This window comes from Oryx dammah, unplaced genomic scaffold, assembly GCF_014754425.2.
Source record: "Oryx dammah isolate SB20612 unplaced genomic scaffold, SCBI_Odam_1.1 HiC_scaffold_25, whole genome shotgun sequence".
In the NCBI taxonomy this organism is placed as follows: domain Eukaryota; kingdom Metazoa; phylum Chordata; class Mammalia; order Artiodactyla; family Bovidae; genus Oryx; species Oryx dammah.
In genome coordinates, this window is record NW_024070209.1 from 48,829,246 (window position 1) to 48,855,227 (window position 25,982).

Sequence of the window (25,982 nt, forward strand, 5' to 3'; positions counted from 1 at the left end):
CTCATCGTTTTGGATAATAAGGTAAATGAGTTACAAGTGGAAGAGAGATGTCTTTAAAAAAGAGATCTGTAAAAAGGATGATAATTTGATGGCATCTCAGGAGAAGGAAACGGCAACCCACTCCAGTGTTCTTGCCTGGAGAATCCCAGGGACGGGGTAGCCTGGTGGGCTGCCGTCTATGGGGTCGCCCAGAGTCAGACACGACTGAAGCGACTTAGCAGCAGCAGCAGCAGGGGCCAGAATTCCAAACTTCTGTCTTTCTGGTTGAATGTTTCATTTCATAGATTCCATGAGCCTTTTTTGCCTTTCAGTCGGTGCCCCTTTGGTGCTCATCATGCAAGCTACGATATGTACATCTCCTAAGTATTCGTGCGCTGACAGTAGTCTTGCTCTGTGTTCAGTAGGCTAAGCAGAGATGAGAGGCAGAGTCCTGGAGCAAGGCCCGGAACCCAGAAGCCCAGCTCTCAGACTTGCAGAACTAAGACCGAGATTTCAGACGTTCGCAACCACAACCACTAGGTGGCGCCAGTACACGCCTGGGCTGCTGGTACTTCCTCTTGGACAAGTTCCTATTGCCTCCCTTGGTGGGCGGGCGTTGCATGTAGTTGCAGGTATATTCTAAAATTATTTTCTTCTTACTGTTTTTACCTGTTCCCTTACTGGCTTTTGAAGAGGTCTCCCCGTACAAGAACACGTAGCACAAATAAGAGTATTAAAAGATTATTTTAAGGTCAGATTTCCATTAACAGGATCCTGATGCAATCAATGAAACATTCAGGTTTCATGGAAGCAGCTTTGTTTGAAGGGCGATTTTAATTTTATTTACTTATTATTAACTTTTTAAAAAGGTGTTTTTTTCCTTCCCAAGGCATAATTTAGCTTTGGGAGGTTCTTTTTCTAAAAAAATGTTTATTTATTTGGCTGTTTGAGGTCTTAGCTGTGGCATGCACGATCTTCAGTTGCGACGTTCAAACTTTTACTAGAGCCACAGGGGAACTAGTTCCCTGACCAGGCATCGAACCGGGGCCCTCTGCATTCCCAGCACAGGGTCTTAGCCACTGGACCACCAGGGAAGTCAATAAAGGGCGATTTTTATATTATAAAAACCAATAGAATTATTACTAAGAGTGATAGTAAATGATAAAAGAAATATACAGAATGAATGTGTAATTTAAAAATTACAGTTTTAAAAAATCATGTAAATTCTATGATAAAAAAATTAAAAAGACTAGCAGGTATTCCCTGGTGGTCCAGTGGTTAGGACTCAGCACTTTACTGCCATAGCCTGGGTTCAGTCCCTGGTTGGGGAACTACAATCCTGCAAGCTGCACACCACGGCCAAAAAGAGAAAAGAAAAACAGAAGCATACCAAAATGTAAACAGTAAGTATATTTGAATGGTGGGAGTACAAATTATTTTGTTTCTCTTGTGTTTTCCAACTTTATTATCTATTAAAAATATACATATGATGAATGCAAATTTCCTAAGGAAAAAAATACAAGCTATATTATAAAACATTTAGAAACACAATCACACACACAATAAACCCCAACAACCCCCCACGCCCAGTCACACTAGCATAACCCAGCACCTATTATCATTTTGACATATCTCTTGTGCATCTGTTATTTACATCCTTTATAGCCATCTTTTTTAAATTAAAATTTTCAGCTTTATTTAGATATAACTGACAAACAAGATTATAATATGTTAATGTGTATTATATGATAACTGAATATAGGTACACAGAGTCATCCTAAAATACTTAACGGTATTATGAAAATAGGACTGGCCATGTGCTGTCTTCATCAGAAACTGGCAAACGGCACTGAATGGGTGTCAGAGTTAAGCACAAAGCAGGGAAACATGAGTTATATTGGAAAATGCAGTCTCCTCACTTAAAACACTCTGTGAGTTATTACTGGTTCCCGTTAGGTGGCATTATTGTCTAGAAAATGGACGGGAAGGAGGTGAGTTCACAGAAAAAAAAGGAAGGTAGACTTTTCCTTATCAGGCTGGGAATATGCAGCCTCTGGAGACGATTAGCCAAACTTGTTCTCTTGGGTTTCCCTAGTGGTTCAATGGTAAAGAGTCCATCTGCCAATGTAGGAAACATGGTTCGATCCCTGGCCCAGGAAGATTCCACTTGTCCCTAGCACCACAATCAACCGAGCCTACTTTCTGCAGCCCGTGCTCCACAGCAAAAGAAGCCACTGCAGCAAGAAGCCTCCGCTTGCTGCAACTAGAGAAAGGCCGCGTTGCAGTGAAAACCCAGTACAGCCAGAAATAAATAACATACAAAATTATATTTTAAAAGATCACTCCTTTAGGGCTGACTCAGAGAAAGCTCTCTTCGGAGGCTATCATCCCAAGAAAAGTTTCCCACTGATTTCTCTCCTTTGCTGTCCTCCAGGCACATGATGTTCGCAGCATGAAGCCAGGTTAAGTGTAGGGATGTGGAGAGCCAGCGGACAGTTCCTGCTGTACAGAGAACACACACAAGCCAGGACACAGGTGTTCCCTGGGCAAGGAAACTAGCCAAGTCTAGCTTTCCCCAAAGCAGAGCATCTCAGACCGACCTTGTGCTCGAATCCTTCCGTCCCATCACACAGACCCAACCCTTTCCCAACTCAAGTGTTCCTTGTCTATTCTCTGTTTCTAAGGTTGTTGTTCAGTCACTCAGTCGTGTCCGACTCTTTGCAACCTCATGGACTATAGCCCACCAGGCTCCTCTGTCCATGGGATTTCCCGGGCAAGAATACTGGAGTGGGTTGCCATTTACTTCTCCAGGGCATCTTCTCAACCCAGGGATTGACCCTGTGTCTCTTGCACTGGCAGGCTGATTCTTTACTGCTGAGCCACCAGGGAAGCCCCTTTCTAGGGTTGGTCCAAGCCAAGGTTCTGGAAACTCCTGATCCCCAGGAAGCATGTATCCTCACTTCTACTGTTCATGACTTTCTTCCAAGCTCTAAGTAAAGCCAATGCTCCACCACAGACGAACCAGCCACCTTTTCAAAAGCTGCTTCTCTCAGTAACTGCTTTGCATTCAGGCGCGTTCAGTTGCTCAGTCGTGTCTGACTTTTTGCGACCCTATGGACTTTAGCCCACCAGGCTCCTTTGTCCATGTCATTTTCCAGGGAAGAATACTGGAGTGGATTGCCATTTCCTCCTCCAGGGGATCTTCCCGATCCAGGGATCGAACCCACATCTCCTGCATCTCCCGCATTGCGAGCAGATTCTTTACCACTGAACCACTGGGGAAGCCAGTGGTTTGAGGCCTTTACAAAGCCTCCTGCTTCCTAGGTTTCGTTCACTATCCCCTTTTCTTCCTGATCTGAATTTCAGAGATCAGAAAGATAAGGCTTTTCAGGTCAGGCAAAGGGGAGCCTGAATTGTGGTATCCATGTGGTATCCATGTTCTGCAAAGCAGACATAGGCCAGTCAACAGGCTGCCCAGCAGAGATCCTCAGAGTTGCACTGGGTCACGAACTGTAACTGATTTTATATATTTAAAAAATATGCTCTACCCACAATCAATTGTCTGTTAACTGCTTGAGCTAATTTTCTCTTAAAATTGTTCTCAAGAGACTATGCTTAAATGTAAGACTTCAGGGGAAAAGGAAGTTGGTTTGTTCCTAAAGTACCAGTCCAGGATTTTCCTGGTGGTCCAGTAGCTAGGATTTCCAGCTTCCACTGCAGGGTGCTTGGGTTAGATCACTGGTCACGGAACTAGGATCCCACAAGCCACATAGCACAGCTAAAAAAAAACAGAAAAATTACCAGTATATTCATAGTGGTGGATTAACATATAATAGAAGCAAAGGCAAATAGGAACCAATGAAAATTGAGGGGGGAAAATTCTAATTCTAAGTAAACATACCCACTACTCTCTAACAAATACTACTTAAAAGGAAAAATATAAGTTCTTTGCTAATTCTGTCATTGTATCCTATTAAAGAAAGGAAATTTGCATGTATGTCTTCTATACAGAATTTTTCTGGCAATTCACACATTGACTTATTGGGTAATTGTCTGTGAAGACTGTCTACACAGCAGGCACTGACTGAGTTGCGTAGCCAAAGGGCTGGAGGCCAACAGCAGAAATGGAAAGAACCTGGGTCTTGATGGGATGGCTTGCTTGTTGAACTAACTGGCCTGGCAGAAAACATGACTCACAACAAGTATTCATGCTGTATCTACGACATGCCAGTCACTGTTCTAGGTCTTGTGAATGCATGAGAGAATTTGTCTATCTAGACAATAATCCAAAAAAATAAGTAACTAAAATACTAGATAGTGATAAATTTTTCTAAGGAGAAAAATCAAGTCAGGGATGGCAGATAAGACGCAAGAAGGGGGACTTCCCTGGTGATCCAGTGACTAAGACTCTGTGCTCCCAATGCAGGGGACATGTGTTCAATCCCTGATCAAGGAACTAGATCCCACATGCGATAATTAAAGATCTTGCATGCTGCAATGAAGACTGAAGATCCTGTGTGCTGCAAGTAAGACCTGAAACAGCCAAAATAAGTACAAAAAAAAAAAAAAAAAAGAGGCAAGGCAGATGTAGGTTATAAGTGACACAGGCCAGCCAGGGAAAACCTCAATGAGAAAATGACTTCTGTTTGATTTTTATTTATTTGACTGCACAGGGTCTCAGCTATGGCACGTGGGATCTTTGACTGCGGCATGTGTGATCTAGCTATCTGACCAAGGATCAAACTCAGGCCCCCTGCACTGGGAGTGCAGAGTCTTAGCCACTGGACCAGCAGGGAAGTCCTCAGAAAATGACTCTTGAATGAATATATGAGGGCAGCAGAAATGAGATGTGTGGGCAGGAGAGGGAAGGGCATTTGGGCAGAAGGCACCCAGAGTGTAGTGGCTCCCAGGTGGACAGGAAGACAGGTGTGTTTGAGCAACTCCACGGAAGACAGTGGATTGGGGTGCAGGGAAGAAAACAAGGGGATGAAAGTCTGTCTTAATATACTAACACATACGTTTTGAACTTCTCAAGCAGGTGGCAAGTAGTACACTGCAGGCTGGGAAAGATGTGAGCATAAATCCAGGATCTCTGGACGGCAGGAGCAGAGAGAAAATGCTTTGGGGAATTAGAATGTGCTTCAGGTCCTTCTTGCAAACAGTGGCACATTTCTGAGGACTTTGCAAATTGGACTGGGCACAAAATTCTTGGGTTAAAAAACTTTCCTTATCAAAACTTATCTACGGCTTGCTGGCAATAAGGCAGCAAAAGAGAACCCTGCGTTTACCTTTATTTTTCTTCCTTTTATACTGGCTTTTCCCCCTGCTGCGTAGATGAAAGTGAAAGTGTTAATTGCTCAGTCATGTCTGACTCTATGTGACCCCATGAACTGTCTCCTCCAGTCTCTGCTCATGGAATTCTCCAGGCAACAATACTAGAGTGGGTTACCATTTTCTTCTCCAGGGGATCTTCCCAACCCAGGGATTGAACTCGGCTCTCCTGCACTGCAGGCAGATTCTTTACCATCTGAGCCACCAAGGAAGCCCTGCATAGATGCTTATAAGGGGAAAAAAATCAAACCCTTACAATTCTGATTCTTGCCAGGATGTGTCTAAGTTCATATAAATTTTCATTTACTTTGTAGAATTCAGATGAGCACTTTTAAGCTAGACACTTGAGTTTTTATTTATTTATTTTTAGGCTGTGCTGTGCACCATCTTAGTTCCCCAACCAGGAATCGAATCCATCCCCTTGCAATGGAATTGAGGAGTCTTAACCACTGGACCGCCAGGGAAGTCCCTATTTCCTTTGAAAGCCCAGCTTTGCTTTCTTCTCTTCTTGCCTGCTGTTTTAGCTGGCTGTGGTCTCCTCTTAAGGAACACTATTTGTAGACTGTTTTGCAGTTGTCTCCTCGATCTTTTTCTTTTGTGTCATCAGTGCACAGACTTGACACAGTGTCCAGTTTGCTCTACACTAAAAGTAATGAACTGGGAAATATGAGTTGTTTAGTTGCTAACTCATATCTGACTCTGTGACCCCATGGACTATAACCTGCCAGGCTCCTCTGTCCATGGGATTTGCCAGACAAGATTACCGCAGTGGTTTGTCCTTTTCTTCTCTAGGGGATCTTCCCGACCCAGGGACTGAACCCGCATCTCCTGAATTGGTAGGTGGATTCGTTACTACCAAGATACCAGGGAAGCCCTGGAGATACGAACAAGGTTTCCCCCAAGCTAAATCTCAGTGGCAGAAACTAATAAAGAAATGATGGCGGTAGATAATTACCAAGGCATGCCATGAATTGTGGGTGCAAATTTAATAAGAAACAGGGCATTTATGCAGCTTCCAAGCTGCATACAGCTTCTGCCTACAGAGCGACTTATTAAGTACAAAAGGAAAGAATAACCTCAAAGAGAAAACATAGGTCAAACATCATCTTAATTAAATGATCCAAGCCAACATCACCGACACTGGGACAAATGGACATCACAGATCTGCCTCCCAATGTGAGGCACTGAGAGGGACACCTGAATGTGGTCGTGTTCTTGCCAAAACACACAACCGGAATCTACCCGCGAGGAAATCTCAGATACACCCAGGTGGAGGGATGTTCCATAAAATAGCTAGTCTGTACTACATCAAGGCTGTATATTGTTACCCTGCTTATTTAGCTTATATGCAGAGTACATCATGAGAAACGCTGGGCTGGAAGAAGCACAAGCTAGAATCAAGATTGCTGGGAGAAATATCAATAACCTCAGATACGTAGATGACACCACCCTTATGGCAGAAAGTGAAGAGGAACAGAAGAGCCTCTTGATGAAAGTGAAAGAGGAGAGTGAAAAAGCTGGCTTAAAACCCAACATTCAAAAAAACGAAGATCATGACATCTGCTCCCATCACTTCATGGCAAATAGATGGGGAAACTGGAAAACAGTGACAGACTTTATTTTCTTGGGCTCTAAAATCACCGCAGATGGTGACTGAATCTGTGAACATTTTTTTTATTGTTCCTTGGAAGAAAAGCTATGACCAACCTAGACAACATATTAAAAAGCAGAGACATTACTTTGCCAACAAAGGTCTGTCTAGACAAACCTATGATTTTTCAAGTAGTCATGTATGGATGTGAGAGTTGGACTATAAAGAAAGCTGAGTGTCGAAGAATTGATGCTTTTGAACTGTGATGTTGGAGAAGACTCTTGAGAGTCCCTTGGACAGCAAGGAGAGATCCAACCAGTCCATCCTAAAGGAAATCAGTCCTGAATATTCATGGGAAGGACTGATGCTGAAGCTGAAACTCCAATACTTTGGCTTCCTGATGCAAAGAACTGACTCACTGGAAAAGACCCTGATGCTGGGAAAGGTTGAAGGCAGGAAGAGAAGGGGATGACAGAGGATGAGATGGTTGGATGGCATCACCAACTCAATGGATATGAGTTTAAACAAGCTCCGGGAGTTGGTGATGGACAGGGAAGCCTGGCATGCTGCCGTCCATGGGGTGGCAAAGTCCACTCAGTCATGACTGAACTGAACTGAGAGGTGCTGGTGGTGGTAATAGTAGCAAGGTAGCAGTTATTGAGGCTTATTTTGTGCAAGGCACAATTTTAAACTTATTACAATGCATGGGCTCATTTTCACACAACTCTGAGGTCAAATGCTCTTCTAATACCTATTTTATAGATGAGGAAACCAAAGCAAAGAGAGATGAGGTAATTTCCTGAAGCTTCACAAGTAGGAAGAGCCAGAGCTAGGATTCAAACCCACTTTATTACACAATCTTCAACACACATCGTCCTCCCTGGGCATTTCAGGTTTGGCTCCTATTCACACACACGTGTATCTCAGATAACAGAATGAGAAGCACAAACTTGAAAATGGAAAACGGTGGTCTCCTTCCATTTTCTAGAATATTAAGTAAGGATTTCTCCCATGATGTTTTAAGCTTTTGAGACCTGTTTTTCTGCTTTTTTGTATGAGAGTACAGAGTGTGATAATATACAACTTCCTAGAAAAGTATCTATTTTTCTATCTACAATGTAATGTATCCGCTATTCATGGTTTTCCACTCTCAGAAATAACATGAGCCCCTGCTCCACCAGCTGTGCTGAGATGTCTCTCAGTGACTGCAGGTTTGTCTGGCAGTGGATGCTATGGGTAGAGAACCTTATGGAGAGTTTAGGGATTTTATGTATTTTTATGTCACTTACACTGAGATAATAAGTGAGGATGAGTAGTTGATTTATTTGAGGAAAAGGGTCTAAAAAAATGGAATCATAGAGAGGGCAAAAAAAATTTGGTAATGTATATTAATACAGCTATAGTCTTTCTAATACTCATGAATGGATGAGAGAGTTCGACCATAAAGAAGACTGAGTGCCGAAGAACTGACATTTTCAAAACTGTGGTGCTGGAAAAGACTTCAGAGTCCCCTGGACTGCAAGGAGATCAAAGCAGTCAAACCTAAAGGAAATCAATCCTGAATATTCACTGGAAGGACTGATGCTGAAGCTGAAGCTTCTATACTTTGGCCACCTGATGCAAAGAGCCGACTCATTGGAAAAGACCCCGATATTGGAAAAGACTGAAGGCAAGAGGAGAAGGGAGTAACAGTGAATGAGATGGTTGGATGGCATCACTGATTTCAATGGACATGAATTCGAGCAAACTCAGGGAGATAGTGATAGACAGAGAAGCCTGGTGCATTGCAGTTCATGGGGTCGCAGAGTTGGACATGACGTAGTGACTGAACAAATAATACAGTTTCCTGGGGCCAAGAGGAGAAGGCAATCGCACCCCACTCCAGTACTCTTGCCTGGAAAATCCCATGGATGGAGGAGCCTGGTGGGCTGTAGTCCATGGGGTCGCTAAAAGTCAGACATGACTGAAGTGATTTAGCAGCAGCAGCAGCAGGTGGGGCCAACAAAAGAATTATAGGAAGCAGAGGATTGAGAAAAGGTGGGCAAATGAGTGCTGTTAGGTATTAGACGGCAAACAACTCAGGAATGGAGGTGGAAGGTCTAGCTCTTGTGTGAAGTTGGGTGGTGAATATTAGAAGGGAAATATAGGAGGGAGAGGAGGGCTGGTGTCAGGCTTTTTGTTTTATTTTTCAGAGCTGGATCACTCTGTGCAGCAGGTGGGATGGCAAACTCAAAGAGTCTATGTGCTTGTTTTAAAAATAATCCACCTCCTCTGAATGCAGATGGAGATTTTTGGAGATATACACACAGGATGTGAAGGATGCTGGATGGGGATGTACCACAGGACGGGTGGGGGGCATGAGCAAAGATCTGAAACAGCGGAAGAGGGCTTCCCTGGTGGCTCGGTGCTGAAGAATCCACCAGCCAGTGCAGGAGACTTGAGTTCAATCCCAGGTCTGGGAAGATTCCACATGCCTTGGAGCAACTAAGTCTCTGTGCCACAACTCCTGAGCCTGCACTCTAGAGCTCAGAAGCTGCAACTACTGAAGGCTGAATGCTCCTAGAGCCTGTGCTCTGCAGCAAGAGAAGCCTCTGCCACAAGAAGCCTGAACACCACAGCTGAAGAGTCGCCCCGCCTCGTTGCAACTGGAGAAAAGCTCATGCAGCAATGAAGACCCAGCACCGACAAATAAATAAATCGGAAAAAAAAAAATTTTTTTTTTTAAAGAAATCAAGACAGATGGCTGTGCTGGGAGGGGACAAGCCAGTTTTGTGGTGGTGATGGGGGTCGTTGGGATGCCCAGGCCTCGACTGGCCACTAGTGGACACTTGCACCTCGGACTTGGCCATCAGCAGTTGTCTTGGAATCTAAAGGGTCACAGGCAACTTCCAGGCCTGTCCCACCTCCCCGTGGGGCATGTTCTTTAGGCTGCTCAGGTCTTGGTGATGGGCCACGGAACCTCTCAGGGCAGCCTGTTCTGGATGGCTGTGACAGTCGCCTGAGAACTACACAGGATATTGGTCTGTAAACTACCCAGGGCTCAGACCCTGGAAGTTGGTCTCACGATTACTGGAAATCATACAAGCTCACCGTGCCGGGACTTAGCTCTCTAGAGATACCTTCCTTCTCCTCAACTAGATTCTAAATTCTTTTTTAAGCTTTTTTTAAAAAATTATTAGTTTTTACTGATGTATACTTGATAGGTGTGCTGTGTGCTCAGTTGCTCAGTCATGTCTGATTCTTTGAAACCCCATGGACTGTAGCCTGCCAGATTCCTCGGACCATGGGATTTCCTAGGCAAGAACACTGGAGTGGGTTGCCATTTCCTCCTCCAGGGGATCTTCCTGACCCAGGGATCGAACACACATCTCTTGTATCTCCTGCACTGGATTCTAAGCTTTTAATGAAAAAAGACTGTCAGGAGATCTTAAAATATGAGGAGATGAAATATGAATGAGATGAAATTCTACATCTGGGATTTGCTTACAAACAACCCAGCGTGGTGGAAGGGGGAGCGTGAGTGAGGAAAACCATTGCAATTTTACAGAATTAAGTTTTAGAAGCATCCTATAGTCCCAGGTCTCCCTTCTACCTGTGTGCTCTGTGTTTCTAAGACTCACTGCAGTGGAACAACACTAGTCAGCTTATAGGGCATGTGGGTTGCCCCAAGCTTCTAAGAAAGCCCAGGAAAGAGGGATACAGGGTCCTAGCTGGGAGCACCTCCTATCCCATCAATTTTAGTCTGTTGCAAGCCCTGAGGTGAGGAGGCAGATCCCATTGCACCTCCTCCCAGGACCCTCCAGACCCTCCTTTGTGACCCTGTTGCCTCAGACATTGGTAGAAAGACATTGTTAGCCCCTGGGGATTTTTGTTTGCATATATTTTAATTAATTCTTTCCTATAACATCCTGTACAGAACAGCCTCTTCAACTGTTGCTGTGCAGCTCCAAAGAGGAAATGAGGGCTGTGAACCAAGCTCTAGCGGGAGAGAGAGAACTGGACTGTCAAGGTGGAGGGGCGGTGGAGGAGGACCAATACAAGCCATGGGCAGGGCTGGCATTTCTGATCACATGACATCCTGGGTGGTGTGTGCGTGTGCCGAGGTGGTAGCGGTAGGGACATGCAAAGCCAACACTCTAATTGCTGCACTCCTGACCGTCTGGCTTACACACCTGGGGCAACGCTGCTAGACCTTCGGGAAGGTGGAGGCAGTGATATGGGACAAGGTCAGTGAGAGTATCCCTTCGGCGCTTTAAGAAGAAACAGACTTACCAAGTGTGCTGGGGACGGTGACCTGGCGTCCTTGACTGTGGCGCTGGCGGGGACATCGAGGAGTGGCCATTTCATCTGCAGGTACTACACAGGGGACAGAAAACAATGTGGCTAGTGAGAGGGGGCCGCGCCAGAGCTCCAAGTGAGTTGGGGCCAGGGGCTAGGGGGCAGACACCAAGCTTCATTCGACCTGCATGCTCCTTACTGGGTCAGTGTCCAGAGATTGGAACAGAGTAGAGCATATATCGACACCATGAGCCCTTCCATCATTTTGGGGTAAAAGCATGACAGCACAACTAACCAAAGTATAATATTCAAAGACCCTACTGCTGAGAGTCATTAGGTGTGAGACAAGCAAGGCTCATCAAGGGACCCAGGGCTCCAAGATGGTGAGCCTGCCTGTTCAGTTCCATCCCTCACAGCATCACATACAACACTCCCCAGGAAACAGCCTCTCCAGAGCAATCTGGGGAATGAAGGAATACAAACCATCTGCCTGACACCTCCAGGGTCATGGGGAATATCTGTCCTTAGTCAAGGATGTGGATCTTTACTTCGCTGTAGTGTTTCTTGATCTTGAAAAAATTTTCCAGTATCCTGCCCTCCCATGCATCACTGCAAAAAACGCCAACCAAACCGTCCCTAACACACACACACACACACACCCACACACACACTTTAAATGAAAAATGATCTCCTCAACGTCAGCCTAGTAGTCTTGGGCAAGAGCCTGGGAGAGAGTGGGTAGAGAGGCATTGAGGGGCTCTGGAGTCAGGTGTTCATGGGCTCAGGTTCTCACTCTGCTGATTATGCTGTGTAACCCTGGATAAGTGCCTTGACAACTCTGAACCTCAGTTTCTTCATCCATAGAGCAAGGCGATTATCACTAACTTGACAGGTTGTTGGAAGGATTAGGGACAATGTCAAGTCTTGAACACAGTCCTGTGCCCATGGATGGCGTTTGATAAATGGCAGCTATTATTTTCATAAGCAAACCATTAATCTTTGCCGGGAGCAAAACACACATGCTGGCTTAGTGTCAACACTGATACAGTGCTTCTGGGCAGCAGACCAGCCATGCAGCCTCTTTGCAGAATTCTTGAGGTTACTTTGAAAATTTGAGCTCTCATGGGAAGTGACGGCTCCAGGAAGTGTTTCCCCATGGAGACAGAAAGAAGTCTTTGAATTACCCCCTTGCTTCAGAGTTTTGGGACTGGGGAATAAAATCATTATTTGGGCTTGAGCTCTGAACACAGGTCAGGAAAGGAGGATGGGCAATACCCCTTTGCTCTCCATCAACCACAAAAATATGACTGAGAGGGCAGGGCCTGGACTTGCCACAAGGTGTCCACAGGCAGGAATCACAACCCAAGGACATATCAGCCAAGGCCCAGGGAGTGGACAGACAGCAGCTGGGGTGGGCCAAGTGGGCCCGGCCGAGGGAGGTGGAAATGAATGGGGACCTCATGAATAAGGACAGGTCTACTCTGAGCCCTCTGGTACCCTGCCTCTCCCCCAGCTGAGTGTCATCTTTGTCTCTACCTTCTGCCTATCTTATCTGCTTCCTTCCTTTACACCCCCACTCATTTAGTTCCCTTCTCAGAGCCTACATTTCCTAGATGAACTAACTGCGATTTAAATGCCTTTGGCAAGTCAACGGCACTGGACAAATGTATCATTAGTAAAAACTCATTTCCTCAGTGAATAACAACATTTGTGCCACCCTGACAGTTTTCACAGCAGACTTACATATGTAAAACAGTTTAATTTCCATGACAACTCTGCTATGACATGCTGGGGTGGCTGTCCGAATCTGCAAGACCAGCTAATGGAAGTAAATTCAGGGTAGATGACTTGCCCACGTTATGAAGAGCTGGAGCTGAGGTCTCTTGACTTCAAATCCCACACTCCTCACCACTACATGATTCATAAAGCTTTTCTTAACATCGTCTTCTGGAACATTCTACTGCCCCCCACAGCCTTTTCTTGGCTCTGATGATTTTTTTTTTTTTTCCTCTCTCCTTTTATGTCTCAAAACAGGGCTGGCCACCCAGAAGCTGAATGAATACAGACATGGCAATGTATTACTGTAGGGACTCTTGAGGTGGCTGGAGCTTGCATGTGAGTACTAATTATCACACTTGTTTCTCTACAACCACAAATACCGGGTGAAGTGTTCCAAATATACCCCCCACCACGTGAAACACCAGTGTTCCTAAAATCCATAAACTCTTCCAGCATCTGATTCCCTATCTACCTACAGTCACAAGGGTCAACAATGAACACTCTTCACTCTTGTTGCTTTCCAGGGATGTTCTTAGGCACACATGTTCGGGTGGTCCAGAGGAATTGATCTGAATCCCGATTTGGGACAGTGCTGGAGTTTGGGCTCTTTAAGAATACTATCTGCTGACCTTATGGGCTGGTAGACATGGCAAGCTTGTAGGATTCTTGCAGTTTCTGAACTGTGGCACCTTTGACATTTGGGGCTACAGAATTCTTTGTAGTGGGGGCTGTCCTGTTCATTTGAAGATGTTCAGCAGCATCCCTGGCTACTGAATACCAGTAGCACTCACTCTTCTGCCTGGTTATAATAACTGAAATGTCTCCAGACTTTGCCAGATTTCCAGCCTTCACCAAATATCTCTGGGAGGGGCAAAACCGCCTATCGATATATGTGTGTGTGTGTGTATTCTTTTTCATTATAGGTTATTATAAGATATTGAATACAATTCCCTGTGCTATCCCTCTGTCTATTTTGTACATGGCAGCCTGTATCGGCTACTCCCAAATTCCTAATTTGGCCCTCTCCCACTCCCTTTCCACTTTCGTGACCATAAGTTTATTTTCTATGTCTGTGAATCTGTTTAGTTTTGTACGTAAGTTCATTTGTATCATATTTTAGATTTCCATATAAGTGATATCATATGGAAACCTAAAATATGATACAAATTTGTCTTTGTCTGAGTTACTTCACTTTCTATGATAATATCTAAGGTCCATCTATATTGCTGCAAATAGCATTGTTTTATTATTTTTTATGGCTGAGTAATATTTCATCGTGGGCTTCTTAAGTGGTAAAGAATCTGCCTGCCAAGAAGGAAGAGCAGGTTTGACCCTGAGTTGGAAAGATCCCCCGGAGAAGGAAATGGCAACACACTCCAGCATTCTTGCCTAGAAAACCCCATGGACAGAGGAGCCTGGTTGGCTATAGTCCATGGGGCTGAAAAGAGTGAGACACGACTTAGCAACTAAACAACAACAATATTCCACAGTGTATATGTACCACATCCTCTTTATCCATTTATCTGTCAATGGATGTTAAGGCTGCTCTCGTGTCTTGGATACTGTAAATAGTGCTGTTATGAACACGGGGGTGCATGTATCTTTTCAAATTAGAGTTTTCTCCAGAAATATGCCTAGGAGTGGGATTGCTGGATCATAAGGTAACCCCATTTTTAGTTTTTCCAGAGTGGCTGCTCCAACTTACATTCCCACTAACACTGTAGGAGGGATCTCTTTCCCACACACAGGATCCACTCTCACTTACTAATTATAACAAACCTGGAAGCTTGGAGGGTGGCTAAAGATCTTTAGCTTGGTCCACTGCTGAAGTCTGGCTCCTTACAGATCAGTCAGGCAGCCATGGAGAGCGGGTTCCGGGAATAGTATGCATCTTCCAGGACCCTTCCAGCTCCAGCCGATCATGGAGGTTGAGGGTGTGGCACATGGGTGTGCCTGTGTTCAGAAACAGTTCATTCCAAAAGGTAGGGAAATGGAGGGCTGTCATTTCTCTCTTTCTACTCTTTGGCTGTTTTTTGTTTGTTTGTTTGTTTGTTTTTAAGATTTTGAAACCAGTGGTGGGGGTAAGGAGTGGGGAGAGACCTGTAAGAGCTGGAGCCCCTGCAGCTTGGTGTCATGGAATATCTCTGCATTATAATTCCAAGGAAAGGAGCATTCTAAAGGGACAGCTGAACTTCCCAGCATCACAGGTTGGGACAGAAGGAGCCAGCAACACCCCCTTGTAAGCCTTCTCAACCGCATCCCCAGACCTTTGGAGGTGGCTGTGCACTCCTAAATTCCTAAGTCAGGCTCAGCCCGATGTTCAGTGGAAATAAATCTCTCTTGGCTGTAATTCTCATGTGCGAGCGGCCAGCCCCACGGGGCTCATCACTCATTGGTGGAGAACATGTTCTTGGGGATTAAGAGATGTGTGGCTGAGCCTAGATGCTCTGCATAGTGATGGCATGTGGGCAAAGAAAACTGCTGGTTTCTCCAAGCCCAGCCTAGGCTCCGTCCAACAGGCCACAGCTGGCCCCTGACTTCAGATACAGTGTATCATGGTTGGACTTCAGCACCTCCCTACTAGGGGATGCTCACTGGGATGGAACACAAGGGGCCTGTGGGGCCTCAATGCACCGATGGCCAGGCAACAGCAAGAGCCACCGCTTATGGGATAAGCACTCTCTTTCGAGTCTCAAAAAAAAAAAAACCAGAAAGAATGGTGAGGACCCAAATGGTGAGGACTGCTAACCCTCAATTTACAAATGCTACTTAACATGTTGCTGTGTGCGGTGGCTCTCTGAGACAGGCCAGGTAGGCAGCTTCCCAATCTTATTGAATTTGGGAAACTCTTTTCCGGGCGTGAGGGTTCCATGGAACACACTTGAAGTTGTTAAAGTGTTTTTTTTTTTTAAAGTTTATTTTCTTTTGGCCAGGCCGTGCAGCATGTAGGATATTAGTTCCCCAACTAGGGATTGAACTGGTGTCCCGGGCATTGGAAACATGGAGTCTTAGCCACTGGACCACCAGGGAAGTTTCCTGTCTCTACTTTTTTATAGTTGATTTACAATGTTGCATCAGTTTCAGGTGTTTAGCACAGTGACTCAGTTATACACACACACATATACATATACATATACATATATATACACACATGTATATAGGAAGATCTGCTATTGTGGTATTGTTCAGTTAAGTAGAGTGCGGCTGTGGTTTAGAACGTGTCTTTACGTTAAGGAAGGATGATTCTATTCCTATTTTCAAATCTCTTTCACTGGGACAGTTGTTGACTTCTCTTAGGATCTACCGAAAAGGTGGTTTCTCTTACTTGACTCAGACTGGAGATTATACCTAGAAACAGATTTCCTCACATTGAAGCACCCTCGCATTCTCCAGGTAAATCCTATTTGATTACAGTGGCTTGTTTGTACTTGTATGTATTGTGCAATGCTAAACAAGAGTATTTTCAGATTTTTACTTCTATATTCTTAAGTGAGACTGAACAGTTTTCTTTCCTTCCTCCCTTTCTTTCTTCCTTCCTTGCTGACGTCTTTATCAAATGTTGCTATCAGCACTGCCTGCCTGTGGGCTTGGTTGCATCTGACTCTTTGCAACCCCATGGGCTGTAGCCCACCTGGTTCCTCTGACCATGGAATTCTCCAGGCAAGAATACTGGAGTGGGTTACCATGCCCTTCTCCAGGGGACCTTCCTGACCAGGGATTGAACCTGCATCTCTTACGTCATTGGCAGGCAGGTTCTTTACCGCTAGTGCCAGCTGGGAAGCCCCGCTATCAGTGTTATTTTGGCCTTATTATTTATTTATAGGGAGTGCTCCTGCTCTTTTTCTGAATGTTCTGGGATCCTTTCAGTATCTCGGTCCCCTCCCCAGGCCCCTCCATGGGGACAGCCCTTGGCCAGGTGGGCAGGGGCTTCCTTGGTGGCTCAGACAGTAGAGAATCCACCTGCAATGTGGGAGACCTGAGTTCTATCCCTGGGTTGGGAAGATTCCCTGGAGGACGGCATGTCAACCCACTCCAATATTCTTTCCTAGGAAATCCTAGGGACAGAGGAGCCTGGAGGGCTACAGTCCATGAGGTCACAAAGAGTCAGTCACATCTGAGTGACTAAGCACAGCACAGGTGGGCAGTTTCCGCTCAGGTCCAGCCTGGGGAAGGGTCCCTGTGTAGGGTCTCTCACTGGAGAACCGGAGCCCTCCTCCTGGAGGGAGGTGGGGCGCTGGGCCTGCAGAACCGTGTTGCGCCTGGAGACCGTGCAGCAGATTAATTGCAGCTGTGCCCTGGAATTTCCCCAGCACACAAATCTTCATGATGCAAAACAGCTGGGAGGAAATCCCAGCATGCCCTGTCCAGAGGCAGAACTGCCAATGAGCGCTGGAGATTAACCCTCTGCCTCCCAGAAGGTAGGGACAGCCCCTTCCCCACCAGGCCCCCCAGTTCCAAACTTGCTGTGATGGAGACAGGACACTCAGGACTCTTGGCAACACCCACATTCTCCCCATCTAAGTGTTCTCACAGAAAACCCTGTAAGCAGGTCCAGGCAAGAGAGGAAGCAAAGCTTCATGGTACAGACACAACATCAGTGTCCCCAGTCAGGGGCTCCTTATAGCCGGAAGTCAGAAGGCAAGTCAGCTCCACTCCACCGAATCCCTCCTCTTCTCCTTGGGGGGAGGGACAGACTTGGCACAGAAGGAAAGGGCCCCTGTGTCTACCTTTCCTGTCTCATGGTTTTCATGTGTTGGAGCAGAAGCTCATCCGCTTAGGTGACTGGTTTTTCCTGCCTCTCTGGTCCCTCATGGTGAATGAAGATTCTGGGACACTAGAATTGGGCCCCTTTTAATACAGAAAAGACCTTCCCAAGCCTCCCTCCCAGATCATATGGTGGGCCAGCCATCCAGAAACACAGGCCAGAGACCCAACCCTGAAGGCAGATGGCCATCCACCCCACAGTGACAAGGACACCATGAGAAACACTCTCCGATTCCTTTTAAAGGTGATTTTTAACACCAAGAATTGTATTATAGGGATTTCCCTGGTGGTCCAGTGGCTAAGATACCACACTCCCAAAGCAGGATGCCTGGGTTTGATCTTTGATCAGGGAACTAGATCCCACACACTGCAACTAAGAGTATTCATGCTGTAACAAAAAAAATACAAGCTGGATTTAGAGAAGGCAGAGGAATCAGAGATCAAATTGTCAATATCCGCTGGATCATAGAAAAAGCAAGAGAATGCCATAAAAACATCTATTTCTGCTTCAATGACTATGCTAAAGCCTTTGACTGTATGGAAGACAACAGACTGTGGAAAAATTCTTAAAGAGATGCGAATACCAGACCACCTTACCAGCCTTCTGAGAAACCTGTATGCAGGTCAAGAAGCAACAGTTAGAACAAGACATGGAACAATGGACTGGTTCCAAACTAGGAAAGGAGTATGTCCAGGCTATATATTGTCACCCTGCTTGTTGAATTTACATGAGGAGTACATCATGCGAAATGCTGGGCTGGATGAAGCACAAGCTGAAATGAAGATTGCCGGGAGAAATAGCAATAACCTCAGATATGCAGATGACACCACCCTAATGCCAGAAAGCGAAGAAGAACTAAAGAGCCTCTTGATGAAGGTGAATGAGAAGAGTGAAAAAGCTGGCTTAAAACCCAACATTCAAAAAACAAAGATCATGGCATCCAGTCCCATCATTTCATGGCAAACAGATGGGGAAAAAAATGGAAACAGTGACAGATTTTATTTTCTTAGGCTCCGAAATCACTGTGGATGGTGACTGCAACCAAAAGACGTTTGCTCCTTGGAAGAAAAGCTATGACAAACCTAGACAGTGTATTAAAAAGCAGAGACATCACTTTGCCAACAAAGGTCCATATATCAAAGCTATGGTTTTTCCAGTAATCATGTATGGATGTGAGAGTTGGACCATAAAGAAGGCTGAGTGCAGAATAGATGGTTTCGAACTGTGGCGCTGCAGAAGACTTTTGAGAGTCCCTTGGACAGCAAGGAGATCAAACCAGTTAATGTTAAAGGAAATCAACCCTGAATATTCATTGGAAGGACTGATGCTGAAGCTGAAGCTCCAGTACTCTGGCCACCTTATTCGAAGAGCTGATTCATTGGAAAAGACCCTGATGCTGGGAAAGATTGAGGGCAGAAGGAGAAGTGGGTGACAGAGGATGAGATGGTTGAGTGGCATCTTTGACTCAATGGACATGAGTTTGAGCACACTCCAGGAGATAGTAAAGGACAGGGAAAGCTTGGCGTGCTGCAATTCATAGGGTCGCAAAAAGTCAAACATGAGGGAGCGACTGAACAACAACAAAACTAAAAAAGATCCCACACGCCACAGTGGAAGATCAAAGATCCTGAGTACTGCTACTAAGACCTGGCACAGCTGAATTAAAAAAAACAAGTCACTGAAAAAGATAAAATGAAAGTAGTAGAAAAACTGGCTTCCCCAGTGGCTCAGTGGTAAAGAACATGCCTGCAATGCAGGAGACACCGGAGACCCAGGTTTGATTGTTGGGTTGGAAGATCCCTTGGAGGAGGAAATGGCAACCCACTCCAGTATTCTTGCCTGGAAAGTCCCATGGAAAACGAGCCTGGTGGGCTATACTCCATGGGGTTGCAAAGAGTCAGACACAATTGAGCGACTGAGCATGCATTAGAAGCACTGGATCCCAAACTTGATGGATTAGACATAGTTCCAGGAGCAAAGTATAAAAAAGGTTTACACTCCTTATTTCCTTTATCTATAGATGAGTAGTTTCTGCATCTGCTTAATTTTCTGAATAGCACTAAACCCCCAATACAATCACCTTTTTTGGTTTTGCTCAAGTGTAGATGGGTGTGTTCCTTCTTGAAGTTTTGTTGATAGGTGAGTTGTTACAAATAAATCCAATTAATAAATCTATAAAGCCCTATGATAAGTGACTTTTCAATTTAATATGACAGACCCAATTTTCCTTGGAAAAGTTATTTAGAACCACATTTGGCTAGTGTTTTAAGCCAGGGAAGGGAATTTTGTCTCTCCAGCACCTGTCACAGCAACTTTTTGGAGCCCCTCTGTGCACTGGCAGCAGAGGGGCTCCAAGAACATTCCATGACTATAGAGTAAACTCAAAAATAAGAGTGGGCTGGCTGGGTTTCAGTTTCCCCATAAGTACCCATTTCCTGCCCTTTCCCCCGATAATTCCCCTTCTTTCCTGGATGGCCTCAACCTATTCTCTTCCCCTCTCAATTCAGAGAATCTGGCCATTTCGCCTACCAGATTTTTCCCCCTGTTTTTTGACCACACCTTGTAGCATGTGTGATCTTAGTTCCCCAACCAGGTATCAAACCAGTGCCCCCTACATTGCAAGCACAGATTCTTAACCACTGGACCACCAGGGAACTCCCAGGTGACAGATTTTATTTTCTTGGGCTGAAAAATCACTGCGGACAGTGACTGCAGCCATGAAATTAAAAGAAGCTTGCTTCTTGGAAGAAAGGCTTTGACAACCCTAGACAGCGTATTAAAAAGCAGAGACATCACTTTGCCAACAAAGGTTCATATAGTCAAAGCTATATTTTTTCCACTAGTCATGTACAGATGTGAGAGTTCGACCATAAAGAAGGCTGAGCACCAAAGAATTGATGCTTTCAAACAGTGGTGCTGGAGAAGACTTTTGAGAGTCCCTTGGACAGCAAGGAGATCAAACCAGTCAGTACTAAAGGAAATCAATCCTGAATATTCATTGGAAGGATTGATGCTGAAGCTCCAATACTCTGGCTACTTGATGCGAAGAGCCAACTTACCGGGAAAAACCCTGATGCTGGGAAAGACTGAGGGCAGGAGGAGAAGGGGGTGACAGAGGATGAGATGGTTAGATAGTATCGCTGACTCAGTGGACACTGAGCAAACTCCAGGTGTAGTGGAGGACAGAGGAGCCGGGCATGTTGCAGTCCATGGGATTGCAAAGAGATGGACAGGATCTAGCAACTGAACAACACCAGAGCTGAAGGAAGTTGTTTTAAAAAATATCTCAATATGGGGAGAGAGGTGGGAGGGGTGTTCAGGATTGGGAACTCATGTACACCCGTGGTGGATTCATGTCAATGTATGGCAAAACCAATACAGTATTGTAAAACTAAAAAAAAAAAAAAAAAAAACAACTCTACCAGAGGCCAATTTCTAGTGGTGAAAGGACAGAGCACAAAAGGTGAGAGAGCAGGGTTCCAGGCTCTCTCTAACCTCTCTGAACTAGGTCATCTCACCTTTTAAAATGAGACTGTTTCACTTCATCAGCCTGAAGCTTGGGACCTGAACCAGATGGCCTTCTATGGAAGAGAAATCAAATACTTGTCTAAAGCACAGGGTGTGCCCATGAGTGGAGCCTGAGTTGAGGGGCTCAGTGGATGCAGAACTCGGGGAATCTGACCCCCACTTCCAATCTGTGTTCCTGAGGATGTTTCTTGACCTTGAATAACCTCTGCTTTCTTGCCAGTAAAATGGGAATAAAGGGTTTTTTATTTACAGGAATGGTCACCCAGGAGAGGACCAAGGTCGGGCACATGACCCGCTCTCGGGAAATACGTGTTTAGTCACTAAAATGTAGTAATTTTTGTGCAATGAGCCTCTTACCCACACTTTCCCCAGGAGTAGGGAAGAGCTAATTAATAGGGTTCAGCCTCTCACTCATCTCCAGGTGCTCCGTGGGGAGACATCCTGTATGGGTAAACATTTAACAACTGGCTGTCTAAGCGAAAACAGAAAGATGAAGCCTGCTTTGCAGCACTTGCTGGATTCACAGAGAAAATCTTCCCACTATGGCAGACTGTGAGCTCCCATGGTGAGTTGCCGAGGCAGTGTGGGGAAGAGATGCTTATGACTGGCTGAGGCAACACCAGAGCCTGCGGGCAAGAGAAGCTGAGGGAGTGTCAGGTCTGCCCCAACTGGCTGGGGCTGCTGGCTGTGTCCACAGGTGGTGGGAGGCTGCCATGGGTGGTCCTCAGCTGAAGTGGTCTTGAGGGAGAGCGGGACACTCAACCAGGCACGTCTTCCTGACTGCAGTGTCCTCCTTCTGGAGGGAGCAGGGGAACTCTGTCCCCAGAGCTGTGGGGGCTCCCACTCTGAGCTAAAGGGGCCTCTGGGATGGAGACCTGGGCTTTCCAGAAAAGTCAGAGTCAAACTGCTTTCGGGTCCTCATTTCCAAGTCTGGAGTTATGTGCCTCCTATGTCCTATGTACCCACTTGCAGTGGCTTTGACCTTGGGTCTGTTGGGCCCAGGAGCTTCCCCGGTGGCTCAGCAGTAAAGAATCCGCCTGCAACGCAGGAGCCGCAGGAGATGTGGGTTCAACCCCTGGGTTGGGAAGATTCCCTGGAGGAGGGTGTGACTACCCACTCCAGTATTCTTGCCTGGGGAATCCCATGGACGGAGGAGCCTGACAGGCTACAATCCATGGCTACAATCCAAAGAGCCTGACACAGCTGAAGCGACTTAGCATGCAAGCATGCTGCTGGGCCCAGGCAGTTTCTGTGCTCACTGCCTAACAATGGATACATCATAGAGAAAGAAGCTTTTTCACAGGGACTGGTGTTGAAGACCTGGCCAACTGTTCCCTGGGCAGAGCCCTGCCTGACCCCTTCTGGCTCTGGTCTTGTTGTGGCCACTCTGGTATATACTGACAGCACACCCCTGCCTCCAGGTACAATCATTTGCCATGGCCCTGCTGTGGCCTCTGCCCGTGTGCCACAATCACGTGCACCCAGGGCTGATCACACACCCGCACACGCAGAGCTGCCTCATGCTCTTAATGGCCCATGCTGTCCACAGCATGAAGGTAACACAACCTTTTAACCAGCTGCACAGTCATAGACATACAGGCGCTCCCCAGTCTTTTGCTACCATGAATATCCTCATCACATTGCTCATGTCTGAGTACAGTTGTAGGGCCTATTTCCAGTTGCGAGGGAACTGCTAGGTCAAAGGTATGCACCTTTGGCTTTTTAAAAAAATATTTATTTTATTTGGCTACTCCGTATCTTAGTTGCAGCACATAGGATCTCTTAATCGTGGCATGTGAGATCTAGTTCCTGGACCAGGGATTGAAACCTGGTCCCCTGAACTGGAAGCACAGAGTCTTAGCCACTGGACCAGCAGGGAAGTCCCTGGACCCCTGGCTTTTGGAGAGTATTACCAAAGACCTCCCTGCCTACACCCTTACCAGCAATGCACAAGGGAGCTCATCTCCCCAAGCCCCTGCCCACATAGTGTTATTCAATGTAATGATCTTGGCCAGGTGGACAGGTGAAAAACACGAGCTCACCAGTTTCCATCTGCATTTCTCTTATAAGTGAGGCTGGGAATTGTCATCTGGACAAGTACTGATTTGAAGGACAGAAAAAACGTGTGCAGCCAAAAAGGGCTTTACAGTCTATGGGAGTGGGGCAGGGGCAGAGAAAGGGTGAGAGTGCGAAATGAGCAGGTGTAGAGGCAGGCGGGAGGAGGCCTAGGAGAGGGGTCTCTGGGGTTCCTCGTAATTCCAGAGAACTGTGCAGTCTTTGTCGTATTCGACTTTCACTAGGGAGGGAGGAGCGAAGGTCTGATGGGAGCTGAGGGCGTGGTCTGCGGGGTGCGGACGTGTGCAAAGGCAGAGGGCAGCCCAGAAGCCACCGCCACTTCTACTTCCCACCCATCTCGTTACTACCAGGCCCCTGATGACCTGAGAAAGAAAATAAAGGCAACTGGCTTTTTATCTGCCAAATCCTATGGACATCTCTGGGGAAACATTTCCTGCCCATAAGCCCTCTCCCATTTTGGCTCCTGTGGTTCCAGGCTCCGTGTGCCCCCTGGTTGGTCTACACTTATTGACCTACATAAATGGGCAAACTATTCAGTGAGAAAAGCCAGCTATGGGACCCAGGAGAGTCACCGAAATGCTCTCAATGGGTTTTAGCATTTCGGGCAATTTTACTTTCTTCTTTGTGCTTTTCTTACTCATTTGACATTTCCACAAAGCCTGGCAGGTGTGGTCCATGGGGTTGCAAAGAGTCAGATACGACTGAGCAACTAAGCACAGAACAGCATGCAGCATATAGTATACTACTGAAATAGTAAGCAGAGCTATGAATATAATAGCAACTCTAGATTATTTTCATCCCCCAAACTGCACCTTCAGTTTCCCCAACTAGAAACCTCCAAATCTACCACCTTAACGCTTTCTGCCACCTCCCCTATCTCCCACTGGCCACCAAGTTCCATGGATCCTGAGCATCTTTCTAGATTCTAGGGTTCAGGTCCTCCCTATTTCATAGCTAGGCCACAGCAGGATCTGCATCTGGTCTCCTGGCTCCTGTTCATTGTTTGCTCGACTATCCAGGAGGCGGGCCTTCTCAGGTGGCCAGTGGTAAAGAACCCGGCTGCTGATGCAGGAGACCCAGGTTTGATTCCTGGGTCGGGAAGATCCACTGGAGGAGGAAATGGCAACCCTCTCCAATATTCTTGCCAGAATAATTGCATGGACAGAGAAAGGGGTGAGGTGTGGGCTGCAGGTCATTTGGCCGCAGACTGACAAAAATGTCTGGTGTCCACATCAAAGAACATGTTGTTGGATGAAGGTTAAGGGGTCCCAGTCCTCTTCCACAGTGTCACCAATGCTTCTGTCCCTCTACCCATCTCTTCCAGCTCACCCTCACTGGCCCTCCAGAAATATCTTTCTAAAACATTTTCAGTGCCCATAAATGTGTGCTTAATTGTGTCCAACTCTGTGAACCCACAGGCTGTAGCCCACCAGGCTCCTATATCCATGGGATTTCCCAGGCAAGAAAACTGGAATGGGTTGCCATTCCCTTCTCCAGGCAATTCTTTACTGTCTGAGCCACCAGGGAAACCTTCTAAAACATAAAACTATGCTATTTAAAACTAGCAGGTGGCTTCTCATTCTTACAGAACTGCCTACTTGTACTTATAAAACTGACCAACAGGCAGCAAAAGCTCTGTGCAAAACACTCCATAAATGTTTAATGGTTACCTCCTCTATCAGGTGGTGGTTTATATGCGTGATATGTCACAGGGGAGATTTTTTTTAAAGGCGTATAAACAACTGGAATATAAGTAAGCAGATGACAGGTTCAGAGAAGAGGACTGCAGTGGGCAGAATTCTCATGGAAACACTGAAGACTTCACACAGGAGATGGTATCTGAGCTGGGGCATGCAGGCAGAATACACTTCTGCAGTCACTTACTTGTGAAAGCACTTTAGTTAATTCATTTGATCTTGCTGATCCCTGGATATGGATAAAGCAGATACTATCATTCTCATTTTAAAGATGGAGAGGGACATTCCTGGCGATCCAGTGGTTAAGACCCTGAGCTCTCAATGCGGAGGGTGAGGGTTCAGTCCCTCGTTGGGGAACTAAGATCCTGCATGCTATGTGGTACTGCCAATTTTTTTTTTGCCACTTTATTTTTTTATTGAAGGATAATTACTTTATAGAATTTTGCTGTTTTCTGTCAAACATCAACAAGAATCAGCCATAGGTACACCCATGTCCCCTCCCTCCTGAGTCTCCCCTCCCTCCAGTGTCTCCCTCCCTATCCCACCCCTCTAGATTTTCCACAGAGCTCCTGTTTGAGTTCCTTGAGTCATATAGCAAATTCCCATTGGCTGGCTATTTTACATATGGTATTGTAAATTTCCATGTTACTCTCTCCATACATCTCACCCTTTCCCTCCTCCCTCCCGCTGTGTCCATAGGTCTGTTCTCTCCATTGCTGCCCTAAAAATAAATTCATCAGTGCCGTCTTTCTAGATTCTATATATATGCATCAGTATATGGTATTTACATTTCTGACTTACTTCACTCTGTATAAAAGGTTCTAGACTCAAATGTATTCCTTTTTATGGCTGAGTGGTATTTCATTGTATATATATACCACAGCTTCTTTATCCATTCATCTGTCGATGGACATCTAGGTTGCTTCCATGTTCTAGCTGTTGTAAATAGTGCTGCAAT

The 25,982-nt window shown here is 45.8% G+C and overlaps 1 protein-coding gene across 1 annotated transcript in view; it reads right to left on the reverse strand.

Moving 5' to 3' along the window:
* TCF7L1 (transcription factor 7 like 1) overlaps positions 1–25,982 on the reverse strand; it is a 193,618-nt gene that overhangs the window by 11,087 nt on the left and 156,549 nt on the right. Inside the window, exon 4 of the mRNA XM_040224332.1 lies at positions 11,174–11,257. Coding sequence (XP_040080266.1) covers positions 11,174–11,257 — 84 coding nt within the window. The remainder of the gene's footprint in view (positions 1–11,173; positions 11,258–25,982) is intronic.